The 22,750-nt window shown below is 45.1% G+C and overlaps 1 protein-coding gene across 1 annotated transcript in view; it reads left to right on the forward strand.

Annotated features, from left to right (window-relative positions):
* The window catches only part of WASF1 (WASP family member 1), a 377,364-nt gene that overhangs the window by 284,623 nt on the left and 69,991 nt on the right, over nucleotides 1-22,750 (forward strand). Inside the window, exon 4 of the mRNA XM_078649171.1 lies at nucleotides 14,278-14,431. Within this exon, the coding sequence (XP_078505297.1) occupies nucleotides 14,278-14,431 (154 nt within the window). The remainder of the gene's footprint in view (nucleotides 1-14,277; nucleotides 14,432-22,750) is intronic.

Genomic DNA, 22,750 nt, shown 5'->3' on the forward strand with positions numbered 1-22,750 from the left:
TCAACCCTTTCATCCTTCCATCCATCCATACATCCATCCACCCTTTCATCCTACCATCCATACATTCATCCTTCATCCATCCACCCTTTCATCCATCCATCCATCCACCCATCATTCATCCACCCACCTTTGCTGTGCCTCTCTCATGGGGGGGGGGTCAGTATCTCTCTGCGTCTTCCTTCTTCTTCCTCTCTCATGGGAAGGCATCTCTGTGCCTCCTGGGGGCGGGGCAGACAGGCTGTAACAACATCTCACGGTGAAGAACAGACTCTCAGGCCCATTTCTCCTGCACAGGCGCCAGGTATGAGGGCTCGTGGGACTTGCACCAATGATTTATGGGACGTGTCGGGGGGGGGGGGGGGAGAGGACATTTCCCATGCCTTACTGGCGGGACCCACAGCTCCAGGCGCGCAACGCCCATTGTACTCAAAGGGCTACAGCCTCCTCCCCCAGCCACCCCACCCCACGCCCCCCCCTCATGTATGTGAGCCCGGCTGAAACAACTTCATGGATACACACAAAGCCACACCCGAGTACTTCACAGGTCTTTAAAAGACCTTTTACTTGTTAATGAGGCTTTGATGTTTTTCACCCCTCGGTGTGAATTAGGCCTCTGCCGTGAGCACCCTTAATCAGCCCGAAGCCACTAAGGCAAACCACGCGTTTCAAGGAACTGCACGCTCTGACAGAATCTGCGACCCGCTTCCCAGGACCCCACGACCCCCCTGGGGGTCGCCCCCCACAGATTGAAGACCTCTGCAATATGGTATCCAGGTGCTTGCAGGTCCCTGAGGCTTATTCCAGCAGTCAGGTCTTGAGGGCCATTCGAAATTCTGGAAGTGAGGTAATGGTTCGGAGGTGCATGGGGAGGCTGTTCCAGGTCTTTATTGCGATTTGGGAAAAGGAGCGTCCTCCACTTATGCTTCAGTATTTGCCGGGATGAGCAAGTGAAAAAGAGGCAGAGCGTAGTCTTTTCGATTGTTGGTGGAAGTTCAGGTGGTGGTTAATGTTGGCGGGTCCTTGGTTGTGTAGAGCCTTGTGTGTGTGGGTAAACAGCTTGAATTGGTATCTCTCCTGTACGGGAAGCATGTGGAGTTTCCTAAGCTGGGGTGTGATGTGGGTTAATCAGGGAAGGCCACGGATGAGTCCTAGCTGCAGCGTTCTGTATGGTCTGAAGTCTCTGTAGAAGGTGTGCGGCGATATCTACATAGAGGTCTGCCGTAGTCGAGTCGGCTGGTGATGAGGGCTTGTATCACAGTGCGTCTCGTATGTAGGGGTAGCCACTTGATAAGATTAAAGCTGTGATTACAATTTTTTGAGCACCTCATGGAGTGTATGGAAGAATTATTTTCCTCATCCTCAAGGTGTAGAATGAGGATGAAACAACAGAATTGACCTGATTTCCAAAGTTCGTCAATAACAACTCCTAAATTCTTTGCCTTTCTTTCAAAATTCAGAAGTGGCCCAAATTCCTCTGACCACCAGTTTGGGGTCCTATTTTCCATCTAATGTTCTGTATTCTATCTTCTATGTTCTATATTCTCTTGGCGATTTCTTATCCTTCCGTGCCTACCTTTCCCCCATGTGTCCTCTTTCTTAATGCCATCGTTTTCTTTCCTTGTCTGTCCTATGTCTTCTGCTCATCCTCACACTTTCTTCTTCCTCCCCATGTCTTCTTTTCCTGATGGTGTCATTTCCTGCTTCTTGTGGATTCGCCCCTCATTATATTCTCATTTAGTCCATTTATCCATTATTGTAACTTGGAGGAACAAGGCTGTGTTGGAACTTAAATCGCTAGAGAAAAGGATTAATCTGTACAAATGTTTGATTCATAATGTCATGTAACTCAAGTGGCATTTGTCAGTTGGCATTCAGGTTTTGTGCGTTTTAGGCATTGTAAGCTATATGATGAAAAGCAACATGAAATGTCTCTCAAATGAAGTGATTATGCTTTATTTTATTGAGCGTCTATTTCTCCTTTCTGATATATCTTGCAGTTTAGATGGTTGTGCTTTAGCTAGTGTACAAGCCTTTCAATTATTGTGTCTCATGTCATGTTAATTTACTACTTTGTGCTAAAAATGGTCGCCAACTTTTGTGCCATGAGAGTTTGTGAACACTCCACTGTGCTCTTCAGAACCGTACGTTTTTTTTTTTTTTACTGGGACAATGTGGTGCTCGGGTCCCTTGGGACATTTACATAAATAAGCCTTTAGCTTCTGTACTAACTTAGTTGTGTCAAAGAGTGTGGTGTTGTAAATGCTTCTTCTAATTTGGTTCATTTCAGTGACAAGTGATAGCTGGAAGTACACGATCACTCCCTGGTTTCTTACTTCAGTTTATGTCACAAGAAAGGATCTGAATTCCTGAGCCAAATGGTTGGTCTTACATTTTTCGCAAGTTAAGATTTCTATTTTGGTGCTTTCAGTTTCAGCTGGTTCATCTGCATGTATTGATTAGTGCCCCAAAGTTAAGGGTTCAGTCCTGAGGCGTCTAGATCCATTGGGCTTACCAGCTTTTGGTTGACTTGTATATCATCTGTGTAATTGTACCAGGCTAGGTTGAAGGACTTGATCAAGTCTCGTCGCAGGCTGAGGTAGTCAGTAATGAGGAGTGAAATGATGTTCGAGCCTTGAAATATGCCTAAGTTGATGTGGGGCTTGTACGAAAGTGGGGAAAAAGAGAAAGCTTGATAAGTCGAGGGGTAGGAGAAGATTCTGTCTATGATGGTTACATGGATACCTCAATAGGAGAGACTGGTGGTGAAATTTGTGAAAGACAGACCTAGCACCAGTATTGTGGCCTCTCATTTTCTATTTAAAGTACTTGAAGTTCTTGGTTTCCCAATCAGTACCCAAAATAGAGAAGTAGGGAAACCCCTGCACTTCATGTTTTCTCAGAGGAAATATTTCGACTGGCCCCAGTTGATTTTTATTTCAGAGATTCCAGAAAATCTGTGTTGGTAAGCAGGGGGATCCGGCTGATATAGATCTCTTAAATAGATCAACGCTCCATCTGCGTACAGCATAATGGTGTGATTCATCTACTTATTTGTATGCCCCACTAAACCATGTTTTCTCAAAGCCTACAGGCTGCGTGCTCATTGGAATAACATGGGTGAAATGAGCAGCCCTGTTGCATGCCTACTCTAGTGTCCAACTATGTGACCAGTCCTCCCCTTGCATACTCTTGGTATGGGTTCACTGCGTAGGAGCCTGACCTAGCTCAGAAAAACATGACCAAACCCCATTTATTGCATTACTAGGCAGATGTAATCCCAACTGACTGCCAGTGCACATTGTAAGTCTTAATGTTGCTTGGGCAAAGTCTTTTTCGGGATACCCCCATTGAATGCATTATGTACTTCTGTCTTCTGATATCGTGCATTGTACTCCTGCCCAGGCTAAAGCCAGACTCATCTTCATGCACGAGCACACCAGCTGCATTCAGAATTCTATTAGCTATTGCTTTGCTAAGCACTTTGTCGTCAGTATTTAGCATCAACAGTGGTAGATATGAAGATAGCAGGATTATGTCACTGTTCCTCCTAGGGATCAGTGTGCTCAGTGCTTCCCTCGTGGATACAGGACGTTGTTTTAATTCATTTGTTTCCTTCAATATTCACATTAGTTTATCCAGCACTAAAGTGCCCATTTCCTGATAAATGTAGGCTGGCATGCCGTCCATACCTGTGATCCTATTATTTTGCATTCGCTTGAGGGCTCCTTTATGTTTGCCTGGGGTGAGAGGAGATTCCAGACCTCACACTAGCCATTCGAGAGCCACCGGATTTAATATATCCCTTATGTAATCAATAATTGTGGTTCTTGATATATGGTAAGTGTGTGCAACTGTGATATGTGGGAATGGGGTTTTTCTTAGCTAGGCCAGCATTCAGCCAGCCCTGTCACCCTCTCTTTGAAGTCTCTTGTCTATACTGGGTACAGGTATATTTATCTAATTTCGTCCCCGAACTTCCAGAAGCCATTTGTTATGGATTAACTTTGCAGGTTTTGTCGGGTTTAGTACATGATCTTTCTCCAATTTTGCCAGAGTTTCCTTAGTCTCGAATGGCATGAGCGCCAAGTGTGACCTCACTCCAGCTACTTTTGAGATATCCCACCACCCCCCGCAAGAGCTACTTCTAGGCTACTCAATTGCTGTACTTGCCATTGTGTTTAGTGGGGATGAGATGCACTCCTAGTAATCCACAAAGTTAATCATTTGTAAACCACATTCCTCCTTTCAAACGTTGTTGGCGTGCAAACCTTGCTTTGCGCTTCGTCTCATTGCGCTGCAACATTACTAAACAACGAAGAAACCATCCTAGGTTCCACCAAGCTGCACAGCCTCATCACTGCCTGAATCTAATGAATTAAATTCATTTCTTTTAAACTTCATTTCCCATTTTGTTAATTAATTTCCACGCTTCTTTCTTTTGTTCAATTCATTTTATTTAATCCATGTTTCAACGTTGGTGTTCAAAAGGGCTCAGAAGCATAAGGTGGGTTCCATGTCATGATTTATTTTGTTGTAACAGACCCAATGCATTTCGGGAATGAATTCCCTTCATCAGGGGCATCTAAAAATATAAAAAAATATGTACTTGTAACTGTTGTTAACAACCAAGCATTTCACTAAACTTCAAACAATACATAAATAAAATCCATGAACATGTTAACAATAAACCTCTCCATAAACCGCTATGAATTGATCGGACATATGTACAAAAAAAGTGCCTCTTCCAAACTGCATACCATCATTTCAATACCCACGTTTATTCATGCATAAATCTCATATCCTGATCATCCCAAGGAATTGAGTAAATCCGGCCCTAACCGTAGTTAAAACAGTGCTACTTGCTTAAAGAACCGGATACTTCGATGAACTTCTAAACGCTTACCATGACATGCTGAATGATCTATGATCTCTTCGATCTGCAAATCAGCAAAAGCTCACATAATGTACACTAAAAATGATGGTTTGATGGGAAACAACGAAAGGTTAAAAGAAAGGATGGGGGACATGGTATATGGGTGAAAAGAAAGTATCCATGGGTGGGTGAAAGAATGTGTGGGTGAGTACTGGGTAAATGGATGTATGGGTGAAAAGAAGATTGAAAGAAAGGGTGGATACTTAATAGATGGATAATGGATTGGACATTTTGGTGAAAGACTGGATGAGAGAAAGTAAAGCTTAAATCATGGTAGCTATGGGTGAATATAGTAGGAAAAATGAAAGAATGATTAAATAATTGCTTGGATGAATAAACAAGGGAGCTGTTCTGGAAAGAGGCATGCTGCTCTCTTCGCTTACATTGTTTAATGGTTATCAAATCTATGGTTCAAAGTGGGAGGTATTTTAATTTTTGTTCCTATTCCTTGACTCACTCTATTTGTTAAGCGAGACAGTAATGTATCCCGCCCATCATCATTTATCACCCCCCTCTCTGCCTAGGGCATTTTGCTACCCATGATCGAAGTGCAGTATCGTTCAATTTGTAACTGCAGTGTTGGCTGTGCAAAGTGTGTCTGCTTCAGTTACTGCAGCATTTACAAAGTTTTGATTGCATTGCAAACTGAACCTACAAGATGTTTCCCTTTGCCCACTCATTCACCTTCTAGTACTTCACTCCTTTATTCTTTCCTCAGTTTTTCTGTCCCAGCCCACCAAAAAATAGAACAATACATTCTTGGTGTGTGAAGTGATTCCAAAATATATTACATGGTTTCCCATAACAGATTTATTCTACACCTGTTCAGATTTTTCCCTTTACATTTTGACTATTACAGTGCCTGAATACACCAAAGCTTTGGCAGATGATGAATCGGTGATCAGTGGCACCCATCTATTCTATAGCAAAAGCTCTATCTACCGCCTAATCCCTCTGCCTTACCCTACAGTAGAGTATGTCAAGTTTCCTTTCCTTAGTGCCCATGAATGAATTTGTTGGAAATAATTTGTGGTGGTGGACGAGGCCAGTGAGTAAAGTAGGACTAAATTCCTGATTTGAGTTCAAGTTTGGCACAAGGGATACTCTGTGACAAACGTGCCACATACAATCTACATAGCCCGTTCCTTTCGGCGTTGTTCAGTGCATCGTTTTCCCCTCTCTCTACTTACGGCAGACAGGATGATAATATCCATATTTTATATGTTACGTGTGGCACTTACTATCTTATTGTTTATCCATCTACCGTTAAAAGAAAAAAAAATGACTTTTTTATGTGGTTATTCTGTCTTAATTCTTGTCTGCCAGACAGTCAGTGCTTTTTATGTGAGGCATGTGTAGGTGAAAAATATAATTGGCCCTCTGGCTGTGCTAATCATAATCACATCAAATTCCAGTGGCCCTAGAGGACAAGCAGTATACTGCTACTGTGCCACCCACTACTTAATTTTAAACAAGTGTTTGCACAGAGCATTTCTTCTTGTTTTTCTCGATATAGCTACTCCTGCTGGTCCACCAGCAACACCCACCAGGCAGGAGATAGCTGTCTGTCTGCGGTGGCATAGGCTCGAGACCATCCAATCTGAATACCGGCGACTGGTGGCCCTGGAGGATGGAGAGGTGGAAGTAGCTGCCTCTGACCCGCGCCCCATTTCAGCAAGCCAGCCTCAGCCTCCCGGCATTAAAGTGCCGGTGCTGCCGCCAGCTTTCAGCGCCCCTGATGTCCGCTGCTGTTGCCCCCTCATGCTCGGACAGACAATTTCAGGCTCATATCCTGCAGCGGCTCAACAGCATTTAAAGCCGGCTAGGATGCATAAAGCAGAGCCTGGACCAGCTCCAGACCCATATGGACAATGCCCTCTTCTGAGCCCTTTCTTAGTAGTTTTTTTTGTGGTAGGGACTTGTGGGTGGAGAGGGTAGGAAGGGAGATGGGACTGGGTTTTTTTTCTTGGACTTTTGCTTGGACATTGGTTGGAGATGGGTCAATTTGTTTAGGGAGAGGGGTGGGCCTTTTGTGGGTGGAGAGGGTGGGTTTTTTGTAAAATATTAAAGGGAAAATTATTCCCAAACTTTATGCCTGAAGTAGTTTATTTGTGTTTTACATTTGCTTTGCACTGCTGTCTTTTTGTGCAGCCTGTTTTTTAAATCTGTTTATAAAAGTTTATGCCTGTTACTTATAGTTAGTTACATACTCTTGTCTTATTACCCTTTATAACTATCTTGACCATTGGGAGGATGCTGCCATGACCTTTATTGCCTACAACAACCTAGATAAATGATTACTTATCTGCAGTAGCAGTTAGATACTGACTTACTACTACTTTAACTAGTTCACTTCACTCCATAGTTCTCTTACCTGAATATAGATGCGATTCAGAAAAGGGGGTGGTGATGAACAGAGTGTCTGAATTAAGCAGACCACTCTTACCCAGTCCAAAGATCAGGGCTTGATCCATCACCGTTATTTAGCTCACTGCCCCATCCCAGCTCAGAACCTGGCTATATGCAAATTAGTCTGTCCCTGGCCCAGTGCATCATGGGAACAGGGCAGACCAAACTACCAAGCCAATTCTTCACCAGAAAGGAGACAAGCTTCCGGGGACCGGTTTCTGGCATTTCAGCCGTCGTCGGCCCGGCTTGCTTGAATCCTGATGGAGCAGTGAGCAAGGGACTCATGTCTGAGTATACCCTGCCACACCTATAGTGGCCAAAAACGATTCAGAAAAGGGGGTGGTGATGAACAGAGTGTCTGAATTAAGCAGACCACTCTTACCCAGTCCAAAGATCAGGGCTTGATCCATCACCGTTATTTAGCTCACTGCCCCATCCCAGCTCAGAACCTGGCTATATGCAAATTAGTCTGTCCCTGGCCCAGTGCATCATGGGAACAGGGCAGACCAAACTACCAAGCCAATTCTTCACCAGAAAGGAGACAAGCTTCCGGGGACCGGTTTCTGGCATTTCAGCCGTCGTCGGCCCGGCTTGCTTGAATCCTGATGGAGCAGTGAGCAAGGGACTTATGTCTGAGTATACCCTGCCACACCTATAGTGGCCAAAAACGATTCAGAAAAGGGGGTGGTGATGAACAGAGTGTCTGAATTAAGCAGACCACTCTTACCCAGTCCAAAGATCAGGGCTTGATCCATCACCGTTATTTAGCTCACTGCCCCATCCCAGCTCAGAACCTGGCTACATGCAAATTAGTCTGTCCCTGGCCCAGTGCATCATGGGAACAGGGCAGACCAAACTACCAAGCCAATTCTTCACCAGAAAGGAGACAAGCTTCCGGGGACCGGTTTCTGGCATTTCAGCCGTCGTCGGCCCGGCTTGCTTGAATCCTGATGGAGCAGTGAGCAAGGGACTCATGTCTGAGTATACCCTGCCACACCTATAGTGGCCAAAAACGATTCAGAAAAGGGGGTAAAATATAGATGCAGCAATAACAGTGAAGGCATCACAACTTCACAAGTGAGATCCCACTTCCACCCAGGTGAGCTCCAACTGTAGGATTAATTCTAAGGATTATCCATCGCAGGCAACTACATGGAAATAAAAACACTAAAGTTGTGGGTAATACATTATCTCATAGCTTTACAAAGAATTGAGACCAGACTACTACATGGCATAACAAAAAATACCTGATAGTGATAGAATAACAAAAAATAGCAATAGTAACTTTTTCTGGGCAATGGGGAGCTTAGATATTTAATTAAAACTAAAGTTACGAAATCCTTGAGTCATAAAAAGTGGGCTCAACGTATGGATGAGGAAAGGATAAGCTTTTACGCAACACAAGACCTGAATGATGATGCTTACAAGTGATGTGCTTTTATATTTAAAATATGGATCACTTTTATGTGTGGGTGGGTAAATGGGGCCACTGTGAGCTGTTGTTTAGCTAATAGAAGATCCTGCAGTCAGTTGGTGTTGCGTTCACCACATCTGCCCTACTGTGTGATCAATTTTTGATGTAAATTAAGTCACACAAATCAATAAGTCACACAGCCTGGGGGAGGGAGGTTAGGGCTTTGATGAATGAATGAATGGGAAAGGAAATTTGGGGAAAGGTGTGACAAAGACAAACCCTACACAAGGACAAGATTCATCTGGGTGATGAGCCGCACATCATCGCCATCAATATGTTGTGGAAGGAAACGAAGGAATGAGTATGACAGTCCAGTTAAATGCATTGCAAACAACACTCCAGCCCCAGAGACCCAAGTTATCAGATATCTAAATGTTCTGTCTCCTAGGTTTGAAAAAATCTAATTATGGAGGAGTGAACCCCCCCCAGTTCTAAAAATATGATTGTTAAAAGAACAATCATTTACAATGCAATAGGTCTCGCATTAATTGCGTTTGAGCTATTGGCATTGCTAAATATTGCAACACCAATTGCAACAAAAGTCTATAAATTGTAGGCCAAAAAAATGTGTATTTATTTTTGTAGCAACGGTGGCATGCTGTGCTTTAGATGAATATGTTTAAAAGTAAAGTGTGCCATACTGCTATTGCTACAATAGTTAATTGTGGATGCGTTAACAATTGATGTGTGCACTGATGGCTGGTGGTGTGTGTCTGTAGAAATTGTGCACTGATGGATGGTGGTGTGTGTGCTTGGTGGAAGCGTGCACTGACGGCTGGTAGTGTGTGTGCCTGGTGAAAGCGTGCACTGACGGCTGGTGGTGTGTGTCTGATGAATGCGTGCACTGACGGCTGGTGGTGTGTGTGTGCTTGGTGAAAGCGTGCACTGACAGCTTGTGGTGTGTGTGGGCCTGGTGAAAGCGTGCACTGGCGGCTGGTAGTGTGTGAGTGCCTAGTGAAAGCGTGCACTGAAGGCTGGTGGTGTGTTTCTCTTGGTGGGAGTGTGCACTAACGGCTGGTGGTGTTTGTGTCCGGTGAAAGCGTGCACTGACGGCTGGTGGTGTTTGTGCCCGGTGAAAGTGTGCACTGATGACTGATGGTGTCTGTGCTTGGTGAAAGTGTGCACTGACGGTGTGGTTCTGTGTGTGGTTGTATGTGTGGTTGTATGTGTGGTTGTGGTTGTGTGTGTGGTTGTGTGTGTTGTATGTGTGTGGTTGTGGTTGTGTGTGTTGTGTTTGTGTGTGTGGTTTTGTGTCTGTGGTTGTGTGTGTGTGTAGTTGTGTGTGTGTGTGCCTGTGGTTGTGTGTGTGTGTGGTTGTGTGTGTGTGTGTCTGTGTGTGTGTGGGGCAGGTGAGGGGGCAGATAAGCGTAATGTTGTCAGCTCTGAGAAGCACACAGTTTATGCTCATATTCTGAAGCATGTGCTTCCAGACTCCCTGCTCCCCCTTGACAGTCGGTCCGAGTTATACCTTGCACTGCTGTTAAGCCTCAATAAATCCCAGGCACACTCCCGCTTTGCATCTATCGCCACTGGGAAGAAGCTGTGTACCAGTACATTGATTAATTGACCGGCTGATGGATACCCTCCTGTGAACTCGAAAGCATTTAATTTTGTTATGTACGGCACATTGCACATTAGTAAAGGTTCTGTAGTCTGCTTTGCGTGTCGTCTCGTATCACAGCTCAGTCGATAAAATGGCAGACATCAAAGGCCGGTGTGGGAGGACCTAGGTGTACCTCACCACTCGTGCCCCGTTCGGGTCAAGCGGCAGAGCCCTAGCACCAATGTTTCTCTGTGCTGTGCCTGCAGCTAAAAGCGGACCATTGACGGGCCATATTCAGAATGTAGAATGACTCAAGTCGAGACGTCAGTTTTCATGGCGACCGCCACCAATGGCCTCTCGTGTTGCACTGGCTGCAACTCAATCCTTTATCGTACTTGTTTTTATATCCACCCACGAACGGCGCGTGCACGCCTTGGTAGGGACTATGGGTCCTACGTGCTGCTGGCAGCCCGTCTTGCCCCTACTAGACCCAGAGGCCCTCTGCGGCAAGGCTCGAGAAGGCCTGACCCTAAATGCGCATAACATGGACATGTTCATTAAAGAACGAGGTGAATGAAAGCAGGTGCTCAAACCTTTCCAATTCCATCTGTTCCGGTCCAAGTATCCTTTTAAAATACGGTGCATACTTTCAGCTGCGTCTGCCAAAAAAATTCCGTACACAAGTTGTGATGACGTTCAGTGTGTCGTCTGCATTACAGCGCCAGCAGCAACACCTTGTGCTACATGTTACGTTCAATGCACCTGGTGTGCTTTCTCAACATTGTGCAAAACACATTAACACCCTTGTCTTTACTAAACACTCTGCTAGCTGGCTCATACAAATTATCTTGCTGCCACTCCTGGTACACTTAATGTATCGCCTAAAATAGTCATCTAAGAACACCCTTTCTTCTAAGCACATTTAATGTACTTTCCAAAGTACCGTGTCAAATACACTCAAATGTGACCTAATATTTAGGCACACTTCTAATGCCTTCTTAAAGCTGCCCCGTAACTGTACACAACAAATATGGGCATGTTCAAGCCATCACCGCACTGTTACGTAAATAAGCTCAAAGGTGGCCTACCCTGTATCATACTGAACAGAATAGGCCACCTGGTTCATGCCTCCTTAAGGGACGCCCATCGAAAGGCATGGGGCCCTCATCCAGATAAGCAAAACCACTCCCTGGCAACGACAGACCAGTGAGCTAGTGACAAGCACGTACCAAAAGACAACTGAACTTCAACTGTGCTCCATTTACAGTAAGCAGGGCAGACTCCTGCCACCCGCGTTTCCAAGGAGACGGGGTGACACAGGTGCGGGCCGTCTCATGCCTCACTAACCTGTTGCCATGGAAATAAAAAAAAAAAAAAAAAAGTATGATGGCATTGTGGTTCCTGTTGGCGCGACGTGGCCGCCCTTGGCACACACTAACATCCAACAGTAATTAACAGCCCGCATAAAATCAACACAGGACAGATATGCTAATGCTCACATCAGTCTGGCCGGCAGGTTACACCGCCAATATCCTTTGTAGGACTTCCTCCTTTCCTTCCAAGAACTGGAAACACGCTGCAGACCAGCTGGGGAATATGCACAAGCCGCGCCTCGGCGGCCGCCTGAGCCCCACTGAGGGAAACGGAAAGTGATCGGAAAAAAAAACAAAGCCGCGAGTGGTACGCACGCCTTTCCTGCCATATGCATTCAATTATCGCGCCCGTGTCTGGGCACGATAATTGAAAGCATATGGGCTTTGGTGCGCGTAACAGACACCAATCGGCCATAGGCGTAGCTACGCGACCGCCTATGGTCTATTGCATGTTCTGTTAAAAAACAACACACATGCAAAGCCCAATCAAATTGGACCATAGGAAATGAACACGCACAAGCGTGTGGAATTTCCAGGTCCATTTTGAAAACCCGGACAAAAGGACTCTTGCTGCGCAGTGCAACGCAGGGCGCGAGCCCTAAAAATGACTATTGCCAAATTAAGAGGTGCATCTGCATTCTTCTCTGGAATATCTATTACTCTTGAATGCCTATCCGGACTGGTCCGGTAGGGAAGCAGGAAATGTTGAGCTCTGCTTTTGCCTTGAGCTTTTGCAGGAGACGAGAAGGCCTGCAGATTGTGAAACAGAAACTGTATTGTAGAGTCAAGGAGAAGGACAGAAGGAAGGTAAGCTTCATGAGTAGTGTACCAAGAAGACTCTGAGGCAAAGTAAAAAACAAGAGAACTTGGAGTATCACATTTGCCACCAGTGTAACACTAGCACTGAGCTGCATTTCCCAAATGAACTCACCTCACTCCATTCCACATAGCTGAGTACTAGGCCTCAGAGACATAGTGTCCCTTTTGATGTCGATAACTTCTAGCTGTTGATGAGGTAGTACCACCCTGAGTTCTTCCATCCTCCTCCTGACTCCGAGTAATTCCGTCCCAGTCCCGAACCAAACAAGATAGGCGTGCAGTTAATTGCTGTTGAAGATCAAGTAGAGAAACAAAACTGCAGTATTTTGTATGAGTTTTTGATTTTTAACTAAATTTCTGCTTTAGTCTCTGAAGAACCAGGAAAAAAGGGTGGAACCTGCAACTAAATCTGGCTAAGTGTAAAAGGGCCAGTCCCCTCCAGGACAAATGATCATGTGTCATTCAGGCCCCAAACATTGCAAATCATCTCAATCAAGTTTACAAATTACAGTTGAACACGCTCCCTCACTGTCTCCCACCACATGAATCCTCAATCATCACTCCCAGTCACTCAATAATAGATCACTCATTGGTGCAATAGTTACCTGTTCCAATCTAAGCACGGTAGTAGGTACACAATTGTATCCTCTCTTTGATGCAAGAAACAGATTGGAATTTGGCAGTCTTGTAAATCAAATGATCTTCTGGGGCAGTCCTTCTAAGTGATGAAAAAAGGAAGGATCATAAGAGTGGACCATACAGGTTAATTTTTATTAAGTAGGTTTGGAAATGCCTAACACCTCCAAGAAAAATGAAATGTTACTATCCAGCTCCTATATAACCTATGGATGAAGTGTTACAGACAGCCTTTCTAGAAATTGGTTGCTCTCTGTAGTGTCTCCCATGTATAAAGATGCTGCTCCATCATGGTGTGCTTATTTATTGAGGGCACCATTGAAGCGACAGCTTCTTCCATTGCTTGTATAGACAAGTTTTGATTTAAGCTATGTCCAGGGTCACCGTTTGCACAATGCAGATACGGGATACATCATTTGGTGGATACGAGCTCTTAAGCAAATTCTCAGGTTGAGTAGGTATATTGTAAATCTCTTCACTTTAATTCCAGCAGCTTCCATCCTCCCATTTGGTTTGCAGGTTTAAACCTTTGCTTTATTGTTGGTTGAAGAGGTAGCGAATATAAGAATAAGAAGAATTACTCAACAAGTTTGGAGCCCAGTTAGCAAACTCGTTTTACATGAGTGTCGCTCAGAACGCACAAGATGCACAATGGGGCTTATCTAGGTAGGCTGGAGAACACAAATGGCCTTTGTTAGTCCCTCTTTTATCCTTTATTTTCTAGATCTCCTACCAATGGAATATGGACATATGAAATCGCACTACATATATTATGGGATGGCCTCTGCAGAAAATGTGAATTTACTTAAACCTCTTTTTTCAGCCCTACTATTGGGTTTCTATATCAAAGTTGACAAGATTACCGACAACAGTTTACCGCAGATCTCTTTAAATATGCTTTTATTAAATAACTACGCCTTTACTTCATAAGATATGTTAGTGGGGCTGGGAAAGACATTTTGGGTGAGCATTTTAGATTTGGAAAAGTATTTTTTTTTTATTGTAAACTTTGTGTAGCATGTTTCTAGTCACAATAGTGTTAACAGCAAGTATAGAATTAAGCAATAACATTTTTTTTTATATATTTCAGTTTCATTGCAGGACATAACAATGAGGAAAGCTTTTCGAAGTTCAACAATTCAAGATCAGCAACTATTTCAACGCAAGACTTTGCCTATTCCGTTACATGAGACCTATGAACTATGTGAACAGCCACCACCACTCAATATACTTTCGCCATACAGGTCAGTAAAGAAATTGTGCATGCTCATTCAGAAAATAAAAATAAAGCATACAATTTGAATTTAGTAGGGCGAGCACTGTGGATCTTAAACCATCGACACATTTTAGTTAGACACATAGATGCTGGAGCTGTATGTACTGCCGCTCTGTACTGGTGTCCCATAACAAGGCACAGTGGGTTCTAGTGGAAACAGAGATATCAATGAGTTGAATAAGGTACCTTACTTTTATTTAAAATTCCTGAGCTTTATTAGGCAACCTGTTACCCATCCCTACCAGACTTCTAGCTTTTTAAAAACATTTTTCTATACAACTAACCAGATTTCGTGTTAAGATCATTCAGATGAAATAAACATCCACACATAACTCCGTTGCCAGCCCCATTCAGACAGTGTAAACCGCACCACCAGGCATCACAACCTTCAGCTTCCTCCCAACACAGTTCTTCAGTGCAGCTTCCCTGAGGATGGGATTGGAGTACAAGTGTAAAAATATTCAGGTGAAGCCCTCCTATGCTCCATAGTGTTTCCGTGGGTCCATGGATCCAGTTGACTCAGGTCCTAAATGATTGGTGTCTCCGGTTGCACAGCATATACGCACACCCAGGATACTGCAGACCACTTTTTGCATTATTTCTCCTAGAAACCTGTTCCACAAATAATTAACTTATAACCTAACCATTTATGATTTAGTGTAGTTCTTCTTTTAACTGCTGACATTAATTTACTGATAGCCCCAATGTATTTCGGAGTTAAGACCCTATAATTCTTTAAGCATATGCAGAATATGGAAAAATAGCTTGATTACATCACCTGAATGCCTTATCTCCTGCGATGAGATGGGATTTCTCAATTGCTTTACATTTAGATAGAGCAGCAGGTTAGGTTCTGAATCGCCAAGGTCTATGGATCTAGACAAGCAGCCTTAATAGTGTTTTGTGGAAACTGGTCACAGCTTTTGGGACAGCAGGTGCTCTGACATTGTCTGGGGATGTCTCTCTGCCCCATTGAGCTCTGAACTTGGCTCTCAACATTTCCTCTGTAGGTGTTCCCAACAATCCAAATCCAATACTCAGTAGTTGCACTAGCTGCCTGGTTCTGCAACTAGTGCAGAACCAGGCAGCAACATTGATTTTCCAGCAACCTAGATGCTCTTCTTGAGGAAGTTATATTGGCTTCCCATCCCACAATGATCAGCTTTCAAAGTTGGTTGCCTGATCTTTAAGTCCTTGCATGGCCCAAGCCCAAAATTCATTTCCAGCCTTTTTCAAAGGCATACACCTACTCACAACCTGCGCTCATCCCACATGAACCTTTTGGCCACACCCTCTTACAAATTAAAGCGACAAGGTGGTTGCAGGTTTGCAGTGCTGGCACCCAGATTCTGGAATTCCCTTCCATCTCTCATCAGAGCATGCATGGATCTTTTGAGATTCAGAAGGCTCCTCAAGACATGGTTATTTATCCAAGCCTATGACTGAAATCTAATCACATGATAAATCAATAGGGCTCCAGCATATCCTAGAATCAGCGCCAAAAAAACAATCGGTGTACGTGCGCTTTACAAGAGACTTTAACATAACAGTAGTTGACTTGTTGTGCATTTCTGGTATCAGGCACCATCACGGGGCTCTTGCCCTTGAAGTAGTCTTGATGGACACCTCCTGTCAATCTGATTCATAACCACAGAAGAAAAGACTGTGTTTTCCACAAAATGGTCTTCACGAGGCAGAGATTACTGTGTTGTGTTCCCCAAAAGTAAGGGTTAACCATAAATGCCGGCATTTAGGCATTCATACTGGCATCCAACTAAATAACAACAATGGTTTTGTTGGGGATCGCAAATAAATTGAACAACTGTAATTAATACAAATCAACACAATATATCCAGTGAAGGATATATAAGGAGACACACACTGATTTATTTATTTTTTTAAACAAATTTTTATTAAATTTTCTCAAACATACAGCAAATGAAACAATTCCCATCACCTCCCCACCTTACAAGGATAGTCCGTTACGCTGTAAGCTATAGTCCGGCCTCCACTGTGATCCCATCCGGCAGTAACCGCCTCGTGAAGGCTTCCATGTCTCTTCCGCCAAATTCTTGGGACTTAAGATAATATATACTAAACTGAAACATCCCCCCCCCCCTCCCAATCCCTGCCTTCAGTGCATTGTTGCTGGGACAGTCATTGTGGGTCTGGAGCATCATAGTCGACAGTTGGAAGAACATGCAATGTACCTGTCGTGTTACGGGGACGTAGTCCAGGACTTGCATCAGTCCTCTGTGTCACTTCTTATGGCGTAGTCGCGTAAAGCTTGCACTAGTGTCTCCCACGCTTGCGCAGTCTCTAAAGCCCTGTCATTCTGCTGCCGCCGCGCCAGTTGGAACCTCAAGGTGCTCTCCCCCCCAGCCCATTTAAGGAACTCATTGCGCCACTTAGCATCTCCTGGACCAGTGCGTGCCTTCCAATGTCGCGTGACTTCCCGTTTCGCTAGGATGAGCCCCATGTCAATGAATTTACTGGTAACTTTATTTTTAGAGGTATGCGGGAACCAGTAAAGGACCCCCACCGCCATGTCAAACTGCAATGCGCGCTCTGTGACCTCGTTAAGAGTACCCCCCACTGATTTCCAATAGGGGGCCAGGTTGGGGCAGGTCCATAACATGTGACCAAGCTCCACTCCAAGGGCTCTGCATCTGGGGCAAGCCGCGGAATCCGTAGCAAAGTACTTTTGTATCCTACCCGGGGTCAGATATGCCCGGTGTAGAATGTAAAAGTGGACCAGTTGGAACCGCGCACTGCGCGTACTCTTCCAGGCCCGGCGCATCAGCTGTGCCCACGTTGTTTCGGGAATTTCCTTCCCTATGTCCGCCTCCCATTTACCTCTAAGCGCCTCCAGCGGAGGTAGTCCCTCGTTAAGCATCCTGGTGTACAGACATGTGACTGCTTTCACCGTCCCAGCTGCCATCATGGTGTATTGGCATGCCATTGTCGTCTTTGGTTCCTCCAGTCCCCTCTTCCAGTGTGCCTGTATTGCCCGCGTTACCGCCGCATGTACGCTCCAAGAGCGCCGGGAACGACAATAGCGTCCCGTCATCGTAGAGATTGCCCAGGACCTGGATCCCCGCCTCCTCCCAGTTCTGCAGTTGCGACCAGTCTCCTCCATGCGGTAACGCTGTGAGCATCCCCACCGGGATTTCAGGGGCGTAGGGGTGGTTTACTCCTGCTCTCCTTTGCGTACGGTTCCAACACAACCTAAGTGTACGTTCTTCCTGTGTAAGATCCCTAAGGGCTAGTCTCTGCTGCATCGCTATGTAGGAAAGTACGTGTCTAGGTATTCCCAGGCCTCGTGTTTTCTCAGGTCCTCGAAATTCTCGTGCTAATTCCTCGGTGTATATCTGCAGTTGGGCTGCTAAGTAGTACGCCTCGAAATCGGGTACAACCAATCCCCCCTCTGCCTTGGGTCTCATCAGAGTTGCGAGTGCCACTATGCGCCGGCCCGTTCCCCAGAGAAAGGACACGATCATCGATTTGAGGTGTCGAAATACAGCGGGAGGAACCCAAATCGGAAGCGTCCTAAAATAATATAAGAGTCTAGGGAGCGCTACCATCTTGAGTAGTGCTATGTGCCCCGCTACCGACAGAGGGAGGGTAGCCCAAAAGGACATACAGCCCTTCAGTGCTCTTATGCTATGGAAGATTTCACCTTCCAATATATCAGCTGGGGTATGATAGATATAGACCCCCAAGTATTTCAGACAACTGGGTTCCCACCTAATTGCTCTGGTCGTGGTAGGCTGAATTTCTCCCTTTGCGTACTGGAAACAAGCAAGTCTTGGACCAGTTCACCCTGAGGCCAGATAATTTGCCAAAGGTGGTCAACACGGTGTCGGCCCCAGTCAGAGCTCCGTCTGCATCTTCAAGGAAGAGCAAAAGGTCGTCAGCATATAGGTAGATGACCTGTTGCCCCGCCAAGGTCCGTTGCCCCCTATAATGGGCTCCCGAGTGGATCGACATTGCAAGGGGTTCTACTGCCAGTGCGAAAAGCAACGGGGATAACGAACACCCCTGCCTCGTACCCCTTTCCACCGGATACTGTGGGGAGATCAGCGCACTCGACCTCACTCTAGCCAATGCTGAAGCATATAGCACGGATGTCCACCGTAGGTATCCCTCTCCCACCCCGTAGCGGCTGAGCGCCCTGTGGAGGTACTCCCATTCTAGGCTATCGAACGCCTTTTCCAAGTCGACCGATAGTATCATGGGGTGAGGGGCCTCCTCGTGGCTCTCCTCTAACAGGCGAACCAAGCGTCGTATGTTCATAGTAGTGTTGCGCGTAGGTATGAAGCCCGCTTGGTCCACATGAACCAATGTGATCATGTGTTCCAGCAGTCTGGATGCTAGAATGCTACTTAAAATGTTATAATCCAGTGTGAGCATCGATAATGGTCTGTAGGACGCCGTATCATTGCTCTCTTTATCAGGTTTGAGCAGGGGGATCACCAACGCCTCGCGCATAGTGCTCGGCAGGCATCCTAGTTGTTTCGCCTCTTTATATACTACCAGTAATCACGGGGTCAACAGGTCAATATAAGTAACGTAAAATTCGATGGGTAGGCCGTCCAGCCCTGGGGTTTTATTACGCACCATTCGTTTGATGGCGCAACGGATTTCCCCTATTTCAATGTCTTTACCCAAGTCCTGCGCCTGTTCAGGTTCCAACTTCGGAAAGGGGAGTCCTTCCAGAAAGTCGTCTATGGCTGAAGTGCCCGCTGTCAATCTACTCTGATAAAGAGCTTCATAATAATCGATGAAACTATGAAGAATTTCAGGTTGGGTATATACTTCCTCTCCCTCTGAATTGCGCATGGACACTGTGGGGGAGCTGCGTCTCAAGGGGTTGGCCAGCCATGCCAATAATGCTACCGATTTATCACCCTCTGCGAGGGACCTGGTTATGTACGTCTTGTGATCGAAGCTGCGCAGCCTTTCAATTTCTACTGCCACCGCTTCTTTCGCTGCTACACACTGTTGCTGCAGTTCGGGGTGCCCGGGCCGTAGGATCTCTATTTCTCGGAGTTCCCTATCTGCTTTGCTGAGGTCGTCTAACAGCACTCTACGCATTCCCACCTTTTTAGCTATACAATAGCCTCTTACTACTACCTTTAAGGCATCCCACTCCGTCGCTCTCTCCCTAGTTGTGCCTTCATTTTCTGCAAAGTAATTAGTGATCCTCTCTCCCAATTCCTTGAGGAACAGTGGGTCCTCTAGCATTTCAGGGCGTAATCTCCAGGTAGGAACACAGGTGGCACCCGTAAACCATCGCACGTCAATTAATAGAGGATTGTGATCTGAGATCGTCCTCATAAGATATTCGGTTTTAGTGATTGTGGGTGCTAGCGACGCCGAGCACAACAACGCATCTAGCCTCACATGGAGCTTGTGCAGCCCCGAAAAATAGGAATAGTCTCGGGTGTATGGATGTTGGGCTCGCCAGATGTCAGTCAGACCCCACCCCGCCTGCCACTCCAGTCGACCCTTGGCTATTCGGTGCGTTGGGGAGTCTGCCAGCGGAGGGTGCGATCTATCAAGGGCCACATCCACCACTGAGTTGAAGTCGCCTCCCATCAATAGCGCCCCCCCCCCCAGAAAGTGGGCCAGAGAGCCCGACAGTGACGCGAGAAAGGCCAGCTGGTCCACATTAGGTGTGTAAACGCTACAAATGTTTATGTCCTTGCCCCCAAGGAGACACACGCTGACCACAATGGTTCTAAAGGTAAATCTTTTAGTGTAAACCTTGTAGTGAGTTAATTCACAATTTTATGAATAGCTGTCCAAAATAAACAAACACATGGACTATGTATACATTGAGTGAATAGGTCGAGACTGGTGACAGAGTTATGTGCACAGTTGAACGAAGTGACAAATAATCATACATATAGACAAAACATTACATCATGAATGTCGGATACATAAAAAGAACGTCGACGTTTCGACCCTATGTAAATGCGCAGAATTGTGTGCATCTGTGTCGGGTCTTCATCAGGACTACGTCGACGTTCTTTTTATGTATCCGTCCACACAGAATCTCAACGAAATAAGGGAATAATTTATCCAGTTGTGTGACAATTGTATTCTAAAGTGGACATTCATATTGTAATGTTGTGATGTTGATTATTCTACAGCAGATTAAGTGGCCTCTGACCTCTATCTCATGATCTCAGTCTGACAAACAAATATGGTACCTGAAAAGGTTGGGTTCTCCTGTACTCAGGCGCAGAGAGGGGTCTCGAATGCATCCCATTCGCATGGGGTCTGTTTGGAATTCCTCCCCAGAGCCTAACTTTGGTAGTGAACTCCTCAGACCAGATATCATGATGCATTCCCAATTCCCCTAAATTGCATATCTAACATATTAGAGTGCTCAATATTCGAAGCATCTGTTGCAGGGTTAAGTGCAGTCACTACATTGAATAACATTGCACCCTATAGAAGTAGAAGTTTGAACAAACTGAAGATGAAACGTTTGAGGGTTAATTCTCATCCACTTAACTAATGACAGTTTCCCCAGGCCCAGCTAATGTTAAAAAAAATCCAATTATCAGGATCATTGGACATTATTTAAATATTAATTTGTGCATTTGCATTTTCATCAAACAAATTATGACTAAGTTAAGCCAAAAAACCAAAACACCCCCATTAGCTGATGGAGAATGACTTGTAGGAAGGCGTGCAAGGAGTCTCCTTCACCAAGCAGTAGACATATTGATCACAGGATGACATTGCTCAGTGAAAGAGTCAGTAGTATAAGCATCATGCGTAAAAGTCAAGGAAAAGGGGGAATGCCTGTTTACTGTACGAAGATGCCAATTTGGCATTAATTCCTGATACACTCTGGGGGGTAATATTGAGCTAGTAAAATTTTTAGGATTTGAGGCAACCCACCACTTGTGAAAAGGTTTTGGCTGAATTGATATATACAGGATAGTGGATTTAAACAATCATTCTAGGCTACTTTATCAAAGAAAATTATTGACTTAAAATATGAACCTTGAAAAAAGGGATTCTTCGAAACATGTGTTGGCTGTTTGTGATGTTTGAATGGTAAGTGCCTTTACAACGATGCCATTACAACGCAAGTCGTTACTACGACTTGCGCTGGATGGCGCTGTTGGGCAAGGAATGTTGTAATTTTATATTCCAACACCTTCCCTACTGTTACGTGGACTGGTGTTGGAATATAAAATTATAATATTCCAAAATCCGCGCCCTCCAACGCAAGTCGTTGTAACGACTTGCGTTGTAATGCCCGCGTTGTCAAGTACCGCGATCTTTTAGATCGCGTTTTACTGACATACATCCGTTTGAATCAAGTTGAAAAGAAACAACAAAAAATAAACTTTAAAAAAAATGTGGGGTTTGACACAACTTTGCTTTTTGGACAATATTAAACTATCATTAATTTAATGATTATCTGTAGTAAAGACCTCTCGTAGAAGACACGTGTAAAATTCAGTATACACATTCTGGATACTCACATATTTTTGACCATTATTAGGAATTCTGTCATAGTGGAAGGGAAGTTTGGTCCAGGCAGACGGCACCGCCCCAATATTCTGCCTGAATACACGAGTCTACTCTCCGTTTGTGCAGTCGGGCAGGCTGGTCATGCACTGCTGGAACTACTATCCTTGTTTTGTTACTAATTTGGTCAAACTCAGAAACATGGAGACCATGAACCTTCAGAGGCTCCTCAGGACACACGAGATTACTGCTCAAACCCATGGTCACATTTCATGCCTGATACAGAGGCGAAGCAATCAAGCCATGGGTCCTGATGCAGGCAATGAAAATGGCCCCTTTGACATCTGTTAGGGGTTAGTGGTAGTTGAAAAAGCAATCAGGGTACAGGGGGCCCCGGAGAGCTCCGGGCCCCGGTGCACTGCACATGCTGCACCAGTGGTAGATATGCCCACGGTCTTGTAAACGAAACCTCTCAGAACTCCGTTCTTTGAATCTCTATCCAGAGAATTCCAAAAGGATGCCTCACTCTTGTACTGGTGAGGGGGTGGGGGGAGGGGGGGTCTGTAGCATTCTCTGTACCTTTCACCCCTCCAGGTGAAACACAGTGGTCTCAAAGATGGAGCCAGCTTTCCTGCATGGTTGCTGTACTTGAGAGAATAAAATGAGGTTCTTGACATAAAGGCAGGTGATTTTACCTCAGGAGAAACTTCTTCTTACGTCAGACGCTGAGCGGATTCTCATTGCCCCAGTATTTGAAAAAGCTTTTAGCTGACAAAAGAGTAGCCGTAAA

This window comes from Lissotriton helveticus, chromosome 6 (genome assembly GCF_964261635.1).
Source record: "Lissotriton helveticus chromosome 6, aLisHel1.1, whole genome shotgun sequence".
NCBI lineage: Eukaryota > Metazoa > Chordata > Amphibia > Caudata > Salamandridae > Lissotriton > Lissotriton helveticus.